This window comes from Propithecus coquereli, unplaced genomic scaffold, assembly GCF_000956105.1.
Source record: "Propithecus coquereli isolate 6110/MARCELLA unplaced genomic scaffold, Pcoq_1.0 Scaffold18, whole genome shotgun sequence".
NCBI classification, from domain to species: Eukaryota; Metazoa; Chordata; class Mammalia; order Primates; family Indriidae; genus Propithecus; species Propithecus coquereli.
The window spans coordinates 4242-19245 of record NW_012142745.1 but is presented as its reverse complement, the minus strand read 5'-3'; the positions used below and the strand labels follow the sequence as shown (position 1 = coordinate 19245).

Below are 15004 nucleotides of genomic sequence, written 5' to 3'. Positions count from 1 at the left end.
ACGTGTGCTGGCACAGCGAGGCTGTTGCTGCCATTGCAGTGGGAGGCGCAAGCAGCCATGAGTGAGTCCTCAGGCAACCCCAGCACTTTACAGTGGGCACACAGCAGCTGACAGCCAGCCTCTGGGTCAGTGCTCAGAAACGGGATGTCTTTATGTGCAGAAAATTCTGGCCAGGCCCCCAGACACAGCAGCTGAGGATCAATGAGAGTCTTCCCAGGGAGGAAAGAACTGTTGGTTAAGCACTGACACCTTAGTCGCTGACTCACAATGTATGGCTCTGGTCTTGGCCATGGTGTAGCGCTTCAGGGACAGGGTTACCTATAGGGAAACATGTTGTTATGATGGCACAGTGTGGCTTGGAGAGAGGGAGCAGAGCAGTCACATCTCTGAAGTTGAGCAGTGAAGGCCTAGAGACTGGGGGGTCAGTATTCCCTCTCGGGGATTCCGCGGTGTTCAACATGTGCTTACGTTGCATGCAGTCGGGGTGTGCCTCTGTGTGTGGGCACATTATCTGGGTCCGCCGCCAGCTCATGTCTACTGCTGCATCTGCTTGTGGGTGGGTCACTCTCTGTGCCCAAATGTGAAAGTGCAGCGTTGGGTTTACTAGGCATTCGTTGCCACTTTCCCGCCTTCTTGTCAGAGTCACTTGCAGGGAGCGGAGCAGTTGGAGGAGAGGAGGGCGGGGAGAGAGAGAGGGAGGGGCTTTGCCTGCAGCTCCCCCATTCATTGTCACCCGCCCCTGGACTCATTGTCCCCAGCACACAGACACATCCTGTTGGCGCGATCAGGGGATCTGATAGGAACCTGCCATTCCAGATTTCCGGTTTGAGTAATGGGGCTGGGGGCTGGGCAGGGGCCTGAATAGGACCTGGAGCTGCCCATCAGATTATCTTGCTCGGGTAGTCCAAGGTGGCCCCACCCAGGCTCAGGGATGGGGGCCCACAGGCCTGGAGGTGGACCAAGGGGCCAAGAGACAGGAGGGTAGCGTTGTCATGCTCGTGGGGGTTCCGGTCCCGCCCGCTCCTGCAGAGCCTCTGGCTGCATTCTGATTGGTCTGGCTCCGTGCGCTCTGGCCAGTCAGAAAAGGAGGAAGTGCCAACCAATCAACCGCAGAAAGACTGACGTCTGGTTTAGGCAGATGTGTGGGAGCCCAGACTTCTTTCCTTCTCTGTCCCCCACTCCCAGCTGTGTGTGTTTGCTGTGTCTTTGGGACCCCAGTGACCATTTCTGGACCTTATTGTCCCTCTCTGTCTAGAAGGAGAGGAGCTGGGTCAATCCTTCCAGTCTTCCAACAGATCTCTGTTAAAGAAGTGGGGGCTGGTGACCCTAGAGACAGGAATGCTGATTGGAAGCCAGTTATCTCAAATATCAATGAGATAATTGATACTGGGGGACTTCGTGCTTGGTATAAAGAAAGTAAAGAACTGTCGTTACTAAGGTCTTGCTCACTGTTTGCTGGACTGTCTTGGGCCTGGTGGGGCTGTGGGCACAGCTGGGGCTGTGAGTGTAAGTGTAAGCTTGCTGGGCTCGATGTGGGGGTGTGAGGGTGTCCGAGCTGTGTGATGGTTGGGCCTGCCACGTGCAGTAGTGGGCAGCTAAATGATGCCTGTCCGGGATATCAGGGAGGAATTTCAGTCCATTCTTGGGCAGGGAGTGAAGCAGGAAAGACATGCTCATGTTGAACACCAGGAGGCGCTGGAGAACACCGAGTGAGATGTTCTGCTTGATCCAGCTCCTGGTCTGGTGGTACCTGCTTGCTCCTCCTACCTGGGGCTCTGAGCAGTGAGGGAAGCCCGTACTGGGGCGGAGACCTCAGCTGCCTGGAGGCCTGGGGGTGGGGCATGTTGTTGTGGGGGGAGCAGGCGGGCAGCCCAGGGCAATGTCTCCGGAGAAGAGGGGACAGGGGTGGCTGGCTGCACCAGCACAGGCCTGCCTCCTGAAGCTGCTCCTCTCCCTGCCGCAGGTACGTGCATTACTTCAGCGGCCTGCTCTCCGGCTCCATCAAAATGAACAACAAGCCCTTGTTTCTGCACCACGTGATCATGCATGGCATCCCCAACTTTGAGTCTAAAGGAGGTACCTGCCCCAAGCCTCTGGCCGCCCTCTCTCGTCTTCCATTGCCTTCCCTTAAGAGGCAGCCTTGGGTGGTTACAAAAACAAAACAAAACAAAACAAAACAAAACAAAACACCAGAGCTGTAGTCCTAAGTCTTGGGTTGAAATCTTAACTGTATCACTTCCTGAACTTTTCTGAGCCGCAGTCTATTCATTTACTAAATGGATTTGATACTCGCAATGCCTGCTGGCCAGTGATGGTGGATGTGGCGCTATTTTTATAAACTTAAACCGCCTTACAAGTGAAACCTTAGTATTTCTTCCCCTTTCTGCTTCCTCTATTTCTCTTTCCTCTTTTCTCTTTCCTACCTCTCTTCCCCATTGCTTCCTTCCTTTCTCTCTTTCTTCCTTCACTCTCTCCTCTGCCCTTTCCCCCTCCCAGGGTTTCTGCTATCTTAGCTAACACCCATCTCCCTTACAGGGTGTCGGCCGTTTCTGCGCATCTACCAGGCCATGCAGCCTGTTTACACGTCTGGCATCTAGTGAGTATTCTATGGGGACGAGAGGCCAGGGATGCCCAAGGCCCAAGGCTCAGGACCAGAGAGGGCTTGGAGAGGCTGCCCAGAACCTCTTCTTCTCATGAAGGCTTAAGGGACAAAGTCAGCGAGGGTTCCCAGTAGCCCTGTGGCAGAGGGGCAGCTAGGAGAAAACATCCTCCTCCAGCGCCCTCTTTCTCTGTCCATCTCTCCCCCTCAGCAACATCCCAGGGGACAGCCAGACCAGCGTCTGCATCACCATCGAGCCAGGACTGCTCTTGAAGGGGGACATCTTGGTGAGTGCCACCCTCGTCTGAAGCCTGACCCTCTTTTGTTTTTGCTTCCTTCTTTTCTCTCCCTGCTCCCCTCCTGCCTTTCGGGATGAGACAGCTACTCCTTCTGGGGGCTGCCAGACTTAGAATCCTGGGCTCTCAGGGCTCCTGCAAGACCGTCCAGCCCAGGACAGTCCTTGTCTCCTCCCCTGGGTTTATCTTTTGTCCTGGACCATCTCCAGAAAAATATAACTTAGTGTGAGCTGTTACCTTCTGGCTTCTGGTTGGTGACAAGGACTCCCTCAATTCTAACTTTAGTCCTTCCTGCTGCAGTTTAAATCCACTCTTACTTTTTCCGTTCTGACTTTTATACAGAAACTTCTTAGAAGGGTAGTTTTGTCCCCAAAGGTCAAGACTGGCCTCCCACTTTCTGCTCTTCTAGAAGCTTCCCCACAGAGCTCTGAGATCCTGTTTGGTGTTGGTGACCTCTCCCTCCCTGGGTTTGGAGCGAGCCTTGGGGGTTCTGTCAGCGGATCTGAAAAGGAGGCTCCCTGGGAGCTGATTTCCCATCCTCATGCCCCTGACTGGCTTTGCCCCTGTCCCACCCAGCTGAAGTGCTACCACAAGAAGTTCCGGAGCCCAGCCCGCGACGTCATCTTCCGTGTGCAGTTCCACACCTGTGCCATCCATGACTTGGGGGTTGTCTTTGGCAAGGAAGACCTCGATGATGCCTTCAAAGGTGGACTCCTTGGGTGGGGCTGGGGGTGGGTGATCCCGTGCTGGGGAGAGGAGCTTTGAGGGGATGTGGTGGACATGGGGACCATCTTTTCTGAGCCACATGCTCTACCAAGTCTCAGGGTACCCTTAGTGACAGTGGGAGAGAATTGGGAGAGAGTTGGGATTGGAATGGGCCAAGAATTCAAGTTGTCAGTAGAGGTGGAGGTAAGTTCCTCCCAGTCCCTGGGCTTTATATCCCCTGTTTTATATCTTGCAACCTCCTACTACTTTCCCTCTATCTCCTTCATCTTGTCCTCCCAATTTGTCACATGAGTCCTGCTGACAATCACATTTCCAACATTCATTGGGCATCCACTTTGTGCTAGGCTCTGTACCAAGTGCTGGGGATTCAAAGTAAAACATGACATGATCTTTGCCTTGCTGAAGCTGAAAAATCTTGTCAAATTGGGGGGCAGACATGGCAGGGAAAAATTACCCCACAGGGTAGAGGAGCAGGAGTCAAGGGTGGTGGCAGCAGTGAGGGAAGAACCTATCCCGAGACAAGGAGATGTGGTCAGGAAAGGTTTGGGGTCTTCATTTGCTTCTTTCTTCTATCCATTGGAGGTTTTTATATATTTCACATTCAGGAATGGGACATATACAAATACATGTCTATTCATCCATCCATCCATCATTCTGTCCATCCATCCACCCACCTACCTGTACATATACCCATCCACATATTCATCCATCTACTCATCCATCCACACATTCGTTCATCCATCCACCCATCTATCCATCCACCCATCTATACATTCACCCATCTACCTATCCACCCACCTATTCATCCATCTATCCATCCACCCACCCATTCATCCACCAATCCATCCATCCATCCATCCATCCATCCATCCACCCATCTATCCATCCACCCATCTATACATTCACCCATCTACCTATCCACCCACCTATTCATCCATCTATCCACCCACCCACCCATCTATTCATCCATCCATACATCCATCCACCCACCAGGCATCACTTGTGTGCCTATGTGTCAGGCATGAGAAAAAGTCAGGTCTTACCCTCAGGGAGCTCATGGGCAAGAGACACACAAACATGATACTATGATGTGACGCTCTCAGTGATGGAGACATGCGCAGGCATGATGGGTGTCTCACAGGGCAGATGCCATCCTTGCTATTACTTCTCTTCCTACAGGCAGTGGACAGTGATCTATGTCCAGAGTGGGCTCAGGCAGAGAGGATGGAGTGGGGCTGCAGCTTGGAGGAGAGGCTGGGTCTCCTCAGTGTAGTCTGGCTCGTGTAAAAGAAGAATGTTTCCGTGTTGAGCTTTCCTTGCACTGGAGCCAGGAGGGCTTCCGAAGATGCTGTTATAATTATAGCACAGAATGTAAATGTTATCAATCTTAACAAGGCAAAATAAAGATATAGCTACAGAATAAACATGGGGTTGGGAGAGGTAGAGGAAAGGGAGGGTTACTCATTTCCTCCTCTTAAACGGTGGGAGTCAGGACACACCATTGAAAATGTACAGATCAAGAAATAGAGGCTTAACTATAGTACTTAAAGTCTCAAAGGTAATCAGTAGAATAAATAAAAATAATAATCTAACCAGATTTAAGAAGGCAGGAAGTGGGGGTAGTATAAGTGAACCAAATTATTCATCTTCATAGTGGTGAATCAATGAAGATTATTTAAAATTGATATATAGAAATAGTAGCATAAAATAGTGGCTATTATTGAGAGTCTTAGAGGTAAATTGCTAGTAGAATAAAAAATAGAGATGGTTAGATGTGCTTACCTCAGGCAGGAAGGCTGGGGGTTGGGTGGGGAGGAGATTTATTCAGTGTACATATATAATTTCATGTATATATGTATAATTATATATGCATTAGTTGTTATATTATTAACCATGTACACATATATTACTTAATTTTTTTCTAGAAGAAAACTTTTTATGGAGTCCTTTTTGGGAATTCATTGCCCGTTTTTATTTTTCCTTCTCTTTTTTCAGATGATCGATTTCCAGAATATGGCAAAGTGGAGTTTGTATTTTCTTACGGGCCAGAGAAAATTCATGGTATGAGCCAAGTTGGAATCCATTTGTCACCCCTTCCCTCCATCCTGACCTGTGCCCACCCTATCCCCATTATCTTTCCACTGGTCTGCTCTACAATTATCAAGCTACCTGTGATTGAGAGGCAGGCCATCAGTAAAGGATCTGGGTTTCAGAGTGGACCCCTAGCTAAACATGAACCAGTGACTTAATCTCTGGATAATAAAAATAAAAAAGCAGACAGACAGGCGCTGGGTTGGATAAACTGTTCTGGTCTTACTAGGTCATCAGCCCGTTATATTCAGAGACTGAGGGCCCTGGCAGATGGAGGGAGTGGCCAGGGGGGACACTCAAAGGTGCTGGATAGATGATGAGTATTTCTGAGAACTGAGGTGCTTCAACCTGAAGGCCAATTTAATAATAGCCTTTAAGCCTCTAGACTAGTTATATGTGGAGACCAGTTGTTCTCCATCTTATTTGAGAACAAAATGGGAGGAGAAGAAGTTAGGTTAAAGGCAGAGGGACTGTGGATAGACTAAAGAAAGGACTGCCAGGCCAGGAAGGTAACTTGAAAGGCCTGACTTGCAGCTGTGCTATCTCTGAGCTGGGCTTTCCATGGGTGGGTAAGAGACACTGCCTCTGCCCTCAGCTTTCTGTCTGGAGTGGAGGGCATTTTCAGAGAGGGGCAGGGGCATCCCTGGGATGACCTTTTAGAGGCTCTGTGTCTTCTCACTGTCAAGGCTGTGATTTCCTCACTGCCCCTGACCCCATGCAGCCCATTACATGCTTGTCCCACACTCCCCTCCCCTGACCGCAGGGCAGACCCTATGGCTTCTTGGCACTGCCCCAGGGGCCCCAGGGACACAGAAGAGGAAAAGGCAGACACCCAGCCAGGGGGTCCTCCCCGCTTTCTGCTAGGGGGTCTTCATTCCCTGTCTTGGGTATGGTGCCCTGTCCTGATTTACCCCTACGACCTGGCACGAGCCTTTTCAAGAATGCAAGAAACCAGACTCCTCGGTTCTCCATCCAGCTGAAGCCACTGGGCCCGCCCCGCCGTGCTCAAGAACATGAGACGTCCCTCGGGGAGGTCCTGGGGGAGCTTGCTGGCTGTCTCTGTTTTTGCAGCTGCTGATCTCTTTTTCCTCCCCTCACTGTCCCCCCGCCTGGCCCCCCCTTCCCCACCCCACTCAGGCATGGAGCACTTGGAGAACGGGCCCAGCGTGTCCGTGGACTACAACACCTCCGACCCCCTCATCCGCTGGGACTCCTACGACAACTTCAGTGGGCATCGAGAGGACGGCATGGAGGGTAGGTGGGACCCAGTGGCTTCCAGCCTCTCTGCACACCACATGGGTCTTGCTCACCTGGCCTCGGTTCTCATGGCCTGCTGTCAAAAGACTTGGGTTCAGAGAGGAGGCAGAGGAGGGGTCCGAGGCACCTCTGAGAGCTCACAGTCCAGTGGGGGCAGATAAGGCAAATATATGAAAGTGTTCAATAGTGATAAGGACAGAGCCAAAGGATGCCGCAAAACGGTCCCATGGGGATGTCATGCGAGTGTACTGTTGCTGCCAAATAAGCATCCTGGATGCGCGTGCTCTGAGGCTGGCAGGGGGTGGATGCTGGAGAGCTGGAGTGGTCTGGGAGGGCTCCTTGGAGAAGGCGGCCTTGAGTGAAGCTTGAGATAGCCCCTGTGCTGCAGACACAGCATTTCTATTAAACCCACTGCTGGGTTTCTTCAGGGTCGCTGCCCGAGTTCTCCGGGGTCAGAGTGCCGGGAACGTAGATGCAGGATCTGGGGCCTATGAGCTTTCATCAACAGCCAACGAAAATGTTTTGAGCTGGAAACAAACCGATAGGCCCTGAAATTTGAAAAGAAAGCTGCAGAGTTGAAATTAATACATGTTTAATTTAGCTACGAAACCTAACATTATGTCAAATGGGCAACCGCAGCTCAGGTCGCTGCGTGAGCGCTGTGTGTGACTTCCAGTTATTTCTGTGGTCCCTCCAAATGTGTGTGAGGGGACGTGGGGTGGGGCCACTCCGGAAGTGAGCACGCCTGGCCTACAAACTCCTGAGATGCCCTTTCTTGGGTTTGGCCACTGGCTTATTTTTCTGATTGGTCATAGGACCACAGAATGTTGGCTCTGGGAGGACCCTCGGAATGGTCTGGCCCATTCCCCATATTTGTAGTTGGGGTAATGGAGACCACCCCCACCTCCCGATTCACCCCCACGGCCCACAATGTACCCTTTTGAGGGTGCCATCGCCCAGCCTCTCAGTGTCCTCTCCCACTCGAAGCCAGTCCAGGGTGGGCTGCGCTGTCCTGGGGCCCTGGGCCACAGGCAGGGCTGCTTTAGGGAGAGCCGGCCTGTGGCCCTCACTCACCCCTTTTCCCCTGGACCACCTGTCTCCCTCTCCCCTCTCCAAGGCTGGGGTTTGATGACTCCACTCTGGAAGTCTTTAGGCCTTTGCTTGAATAAAAGATTCTCCCTCTGACCATGCAGACTCCAGAATGAGCCAGAGACTTCAGAGAGAGCTGGGAGGAGGGAGGTGGCTGGGCTGGAATTTAGGGCTTGCCATGAGCACATCCTTTGTGTGCGGCATCGGGAGGCTCGTGGTTTGTCCTTATACCGTCCCTTCCGGGGTGCTTCTCCCCCTCCCGGGGCCCACCACTCTCAGATTGCCTGAGACCCCCCACCGGGCCTTCCCCACCTGCCGAGGCTGCTCCCCCAGAGTACTCCCTTCTCCCACACCCTGTCCCCACACAGCGAGTGGCTGGGGAGAAAGCAGAGGGTGGGACGTTCTGAGGCACCACGGCTGCCAGGCTAATTGGCCGTTGTGCTGGGGATGTTTGCATTTTTAACAAGAACACTTGGCAATTTGAAGGAATTTTTACTGTCTCCCCGTCTCTCCCTGGTGCAGATTCAATGCGAGGATAAATGTAAAAACATTTAGCAAACTATAAAGTGCTATAAAGTGCCAGGCAAATAAAAGGTAAAGCAATTAAGGGCAAGAAGGAGGAGGTGTGGGAAGATCGGGCCTGGGACCTGGTCGGCTGTGGGGGAAGGAAGGGGAGTAGCTGGTCAAAGCAGCAGGGGCCCGGGGACAGCAGGAGTCAGGGCAAAGGGACAGGGACTGGCAATGGAGGGCCCCAATGCTTCTCCTGCCCCTTGCCCTCCTCCTCTCCCCAAAGGGCCCTTTGGCCAGTTAAAGGTGAGCTCAGCCTGCAGGGACAGAGGGGCCCCTGTCTAGGGGCTGGAATCTGGCCCTCTGCCCCGTTCCCTGGCCTGGTCTGACCGGGGCTGGGCCTGCACAGGGAGCTGCGCCTGGTGAGAGCCCACCTCTGCTCCCACCGTGTGCCCCCTCTGCCTGCCACTGGCCTGCCTCCCCCAGGGATACGAGAACAAGCTGGGACCCACTCTGGGGCGGGGACCGTGACCGTATCCTCATCCTGCTCCTGGCTGGTGGCCCTTCTGGAAGGCTCTAGATTCTGGGCCAGAGGTAAAGGCATTTTCTTTTGACTAACGTTAAGAGAGGGAAGTGGGGGTCCTACATCTGTCTCTGTAGTTGTGGGCAAGGCCCGGTGACTCAGTTTCCCCATGTGCTAGCTGGGGTAAGGGCACCTAGCCCCCAGGACTCCAGGGTGCTCAGGAGATGGCTCAAGCTGGAGCCTGGGAGGGAGCGGCCCGGCCATTCCCAGGAGAGGCCCTGGGGCAGGGATAATGTTCTCAGGGGTCACGTGGTGCCCATGGCAGCTTTGCCTTCTCTCTGCAGAGGTCCTGGACCAGGCAAGGCAGTGACCACGATGCTGTGGTGGGGGAGCACATGTGTTTTAGAGCTGGGCTGCCTGGGTTCAAAGCCCTGGTAGCCCCTTGATAGCTGTGTGGCCTTGGTCACATTATGCAGCCTTCCTGCCGTCTTAAGTTTCCTCATCTACAAACTGGGGGCAGTACTGTTACCCGTTTCACTACGTTATCAACCCGCATGAGAGACAGTTCAGTACAGTGGTGAGGAATGCAGCCTCTGGAGCCAAACTACCCGCTTCAGATCAATTGACAAGATGCCATCCCTTGGGGCCTCAGTCTGCCCTGCTGTAAAATGGGGATTCAGTGAACAAATCATTTTGACCACCTGGTGGGCAGCAAGACCTGAGGAGGGGCTGCCTGTGGTGTGTCCTCAGGAGTCTCTGACACGTCAGTGGTGACCGTGGCCGGCATCTCAGGGGTCTGCAGACACGGCTAAGGGAGCAGGCCGGGGTCTGCCTTGCACCAGCCACAGCACCAAGACCTGGGGAGACGCCCTTTCATTTGACGCTCGCAGCCACCTGTGGGGTGGGCCCTGTTACTCTGCACAGATGGGTTAGCTGCGGCTCGCAGGGGTTACGTATCCCGCCCGAGGTTGCCAAGCCAGTCAAGGGCAGACCAGAGTGTGAAGCTGCCGCGCTGCCCACGGTGCTGTCCTGCGTCGGTCCCCAGGGGCCTGCTCTGGGCATCTGGCTCTGTGGCAGTACCTGGGTGTCCACTGAGCTTGGGAGAGTGTCTTCTCCCTCTGACTCCCACCTCTCGCCCCTGGACGGAGAAGGTCGCCCCTGTCCTGACCCTCAGGAAGAGGGAGGGGTCGGATGAGGGCGGTGTTGCACGCAGCACAGCACCCCAGAGACCGTCGGGCTCGCCTGCGGCAGGTGTTTGGCAGGACTTCAGTGCAGGGAACAGCTGAGCCTCCAGCCCCCACCCCACAGGGGAGGGTGTGGGCCGCTCAGGCAGGAATGCCCCCGGTGGGGGGCCAGCCTCTCCAGATAGGTGGAGGCCTAGTGTGTCCGCAGTGAGGTGGGGCTGTTTCTGGAAGCGGTCCACTGCTACCTCTTCTATTTCAGGCCCTCTGGGTGGCAGGTGGGGAGGGCAGCAGAGGCCAGGCCAGTCCCTCTGGAGCCCACCAGGTGACTCAGGGGGAGTGCGGGAGCACCCAGCCAGGCAGTCGGGAGCAGATGTCATCTCTGGCCTGTATCCTCTTGAGCAACTGTGTGCCTGGCAGTGAGGGGCAGCCAGCACTGGGCTCAGAGCTCCTGGTCCCCCAGAAAGCCCTCCTGAGACCCTGATTTAACCATCCTTTTGGGAATTACTGTATGTTTTTAACTCCTTCCTTGCTGGCTGCAGACCCCCTCCCCCGCCGCCCCCAGCTCTAAGTTCAAGTCCAGGTGTGCAACATTGTGACATGGGTCCTCTTCCACTCCCTACGGATGTCGCTGGTTGATTTCAGCAGCAAGATGAAGGAAGGAAAATCCATTTGCGGACTTCTGGCTCTCCGTAGGCAGCCCTCCCGGGCAGAGGCGCCCATGCCCGTCAAAGCCTGTCCAGTGCTCTCCTGCCATAGGGAAAGCACTGAGGCCGCAGAGGGAAGGGACTTGCCGGGGGAGGAGACCCCATGTACGGAACCCACCTCGGCAGTAGCTCAGCTGCGGCTGTAAGACCCCATCTCCCGGGTGAAGACACGGAGGTGTGCAGAGGCCAGCGATCTCACCCGGGGCCATGACGTCAGCAGGGGCGTTGGTATTTGAATCCAAGTCTGTTTCCACCTCCCTTGGAGCTCAGTTTATCAGCATCTCCCCTCCCACCGCCCCCACAGCTCCTTGTTGTCCAACTCCTCAAACCCTATGATGACAGGGTGCTCACTACCACACAGAGCGGCCTATTTCACTGTGGGATGGGGGAAATAGAACCACGGGAAAGAGGGAAAGAATTGTGCCCCTGTGTAGTGAACAGTGGCTGTGGTGGCGACAGATGCTTGGGACTGGTGGTCCATCTGTGCTTAGGCCAGGAGGAGGGGGAGTTGACAAGGGTGAAGGATAACATGGAAGCTCAGTGTCAAGCACCTCTGACCAGACAAGGTCTTAGGGCATGGGACAGTGGCCAGGGAGCATCTGCTGTCCCAGGGACTTCCTAGTCTCGGAGCAGTACCCTCTGGTGGATCCGGTGGCCTGGTGTGCTTGTCTCCAAGCAGCCGTAGCCAAACACCACAGACTGGGAGGCTCGTGCAACACAAATGTGTTCTCTCACAGTTCTGGAGGCTGAAGTCTGGGATCAAGATATCAGCAGGGTCGGTTTCTCCTGAGACCTCCGTCCTTGGCTGGCGGATGCTGTCTTCTCCCCATGTGTGCACGCGGCCTTCCCTCCGCGTGCGTCTGTATCCTAATCTCTTCTTATAAGGACCCCAGACATACTGGTGTAGGGCCCGCCCTAGTGGCCTCATTTCACCTTAATTACCTCTTTTAAGGCCCTGCCTCCAAACATTCTGAGCTGCCGGGGGTTAGGACTGCAGGATGTGAATGGGAGGCGGGATTCAGCCCATCACACCTGGGAAGGATGTGCAGTTGGATGGGTTGCGTGCAACTGGAGGCCCCAGGCCTCTGGTCCTGAACAGGGAGGAAGGAAGGGTCTAGGGTTGGATGGGGAGAGGTCGGGTTCCCCACCAGCCTCCCCCTTGCAGGCTGTCTCTGTCTCCCTGCCTTGCCCCATGCCTGCCAGCTCAGCGTTCTGGCTGACACCAGGTTTAGCAGCCTCCAAAAGCGCCATTAGCTGCTTGGCCTGAGTTCTAAAGCCCCGTGCCCAGATCCCAGCTCCCCATGGGTGGGAGCGGGGCTGTGTTTTTGTCTATGCTGCACAGAACCGTCTCCAAATTCCTCCAGAGTGTTCCAGGGCAAGCCTTCTCGGAAGCAAGCACCAAGACCAAGGGACGTGGGCTGCCTTCCACCTCTGAGGAGCTGGAAGGCTGGCCAGGCCGGGTTGCTTCACTGCCCGCCGCCTTGCTCCCACCCTTCCCTGACCTCCTGGGACAGCGGGGGTTTGGAGTTTCTCATGACTGGAAAGAGAGAATGGGGAATAGGGACTGGTGCGGGGCAGATGAGGGTGCAGAAGCAGATTGCTCAGGGCCAACGGACGGAGGGAGAGAATGACAAATCCCTGGCCTGGCTGGCGAGGATGAAGAGCTGGTGTCCATCCCACTGCGGTTTCTCCTGCATGGTGCCCATCAGCCCATCCTTCGTGTCCATGGGCAGGCCCACCAGGGCCAGGGGCTGGTGGTGGGGGCTTTGGTTTTGTGCCCAAGCTTCTCAGCCCTCGGGGGAGAGCTTTCAGCTCTGCAGGGTGCCCACCCCCTCTGCAAGTGCTTTTGTCGGGGTTGGGGAAGGGTCTCCCTGCACGGAGCCAAGAATCCTGGTCTGTGGTGACTTCTTATGAGCTAGGCTTGTCCAAGGACTCACTGATACATGTTTTCTTTTTTTGAGAGAGAAGAAAGAGGGAGGGAAAGGGATAGAGCAAACAGGCAGACAGTGAGAAGGAGGGAGAAATGGATGAGAGACATGGAGAGACAGAGACAGACACGGATGGATATGTGTCTGGGAGGCAGGAGATTGGGGTTCTGGGTGTGCTGGGTAACTCCTTTTCTGGAGCTCTTCTTTATCCCCTATTTAATGAGAGGGTCAGAGTAGACAGCATTTCTTTCTGTGTCTTTGACTGCAATCATTGTTTCCTTTTGTGACTTATGAGGAGCTTAGATGGGCCTGCTGAACTTCCCATTCAGACCTTCCCAACCCATGAACTCGGAGTGGGAAGGGGTGTGGCTTAGTGGCTGTATCAGTCAGGAGAGGCTCAGTTATGCTGCGATAACAAACAGCCCTATGTTCTTAGTGCCTTAACCCAACAAAAACATATTTTTTGCTTATGCTATGTGTCCAGTGTGGGTTGGCAGGGGTCTCTATGAAGACGACATTATGACCTGCACATTGTTCTTGCCTAGATACCTCACTCTTTCCTTCTGCTCACATTTCATTGGCCAAAACAAGCCAGATGTCCATGCCTAAATTCAAAGGGGAAGTTAGGGGCGGGGAAGTTGTGCATGGAAGATGAAAAGCGAGAAATAAGGTTGAACAGACTAATCTCTACTAGGGATTAAGGCTGCAGGGTCTAGAATCAGAATATCTGGTTCTAAGCTCTGTTGTTTATGGCTGTGTTCCTTCATCAGGTCACTTTGCTTCTCTGCAACCCAAATGTCTTATCTGTAAAATGAGTATAATAAGAGTACCTTCCTTATAGGAGAATTGTTTGAGATTCAGTGAAGAAATGTCCATGAAATGTGAAAAGTAGAGTGTTTGGTACATGCTATGCTCCAATAATTTGTGTCCGTTATTATTATTGAAGTGCTGGAGGAGAGATGATATAGATGTGATTTTGAATGAGCTTCTCCTCTTAAGAAAAAGCTCATGTTCCCCTTACCCCTCCAGTCTCCAGGAACCATCTGTAGCTGGCTCTGTTCTGGGAGCCCCAGTCTTGGGAGTCAGGAGACTTGCCTCTATGTCAACTTGCTGTGTGACCTTGGAAGAATTACTTCCCTCTCTGGTTCTCGGTTTCCATATCAGTGAATTGAGAAGGATGGATTTCAGAGGGACTTCCAGCTCTTAAACCAAACGATAGTGATGACGATGACAATGACGATGATGAGGTGATAGCATTGTGTACTTACCAGGTGTATCACTGCCTGTACGTTCTCTTGGTCAGTCCTCCCAAACACCTACAGGTGGGTGTTGTTTTGCAACTATTAGTCTGAGCAAGCGCATTGTAGGATGTGATTATAAAGCCCTTTGGTTTTTTTGCCACTGCCCTTTAAATCTACCCTGTGCTTCCCCTGCCCCTGAATGACATTAGGGAAATTCTCAACCCTTTCAGGTCACTCCCAGAAAGAGATCTTTGGTCAGTAATAAATATGCCCAAGTAGCAAGTGAGCTTGCTACTTCATTCGGAGTTAAGTTAGTTCCACCCTTTGTCAGCTCCTGCCTTGCTGCCAGCCGTGTGTGTGTGTGTGTGTGTGTGTGTGTGTGTGTGTGTGTGCAGGGGGCTTAGTAGGTTTTTCTCTCTGTTTTCCTGACTTATGCATTTAGGGTTAGGAAGAGGGCAAAGAAGAAGGAGGAACATTCTGGAACATTCTTGCCTGGCACCATGGCGAGGGTGCACAGGCATACTCTGTGTGGAGATAATGCAGCGGAAGGGTCCGAGGATCCCAGAGAGTGATACATGTGCCCTTGCATCTGAGCAGAGGGTTTTAGAGGGCAAGTTTCTAAGTGTGAGTGCTGAGAGCCTGTGACTAGGCTGGTTTTTGCTGGGAAATGGTCACCTGGCTACTGGAAAAGACAGCCCTCTGCTCTGTGCCTTCAAGGTGAGTGGGGAGAGAGGGGAGAAATTCAAAGCCGCTGCTGAAAGCTTCTGTCCTTGATCTATCAACTCATAGAAGACAAAGGGCTGGATTGTGGCAGGAGGGGTTTGGGTTAGCCACATGGCCGAGCCTCCCGACCGAGAGA

General features: G+C 53.5%; 1 protein-coding gene across 1 annotated transcript in view; it reads left to right on the top strand.

Annotated features, from left to right (window-relative positions):
- LOC105808725 (tensin-1-like) overlaps positions 1-6970 on the top strand; it is a gene marked incomplete at its 3' end in the record, with an annotated part of 53625 nt that extends 46655 nt beyond the window's left edge. Inside the window, exons 11-16 of the mRNA XM_012642457.1 lie at positions 1964-2076; positions 2536-2596; positions 2811-2886; positions 3472-3601; positions 5617-5682; positions 6850-6970. Of these exons, the coding sequence (XP_012497911.1) occupies positions 1964-2076; positions 2536-2596; positions 2811-2886; positions 3472-3601; positions 5617-5682; positions 6850-6970 (567 nt within the window). The remainder of the gene's footprint in view (positions 1-1963; positions 2077-2535; positions 2597-2810; positions 2887-3471; positions 3602-5616; positions 5683-6849) is intronic.
- Positions 6971-15004: the final 8034 nt, after the last annotated feature.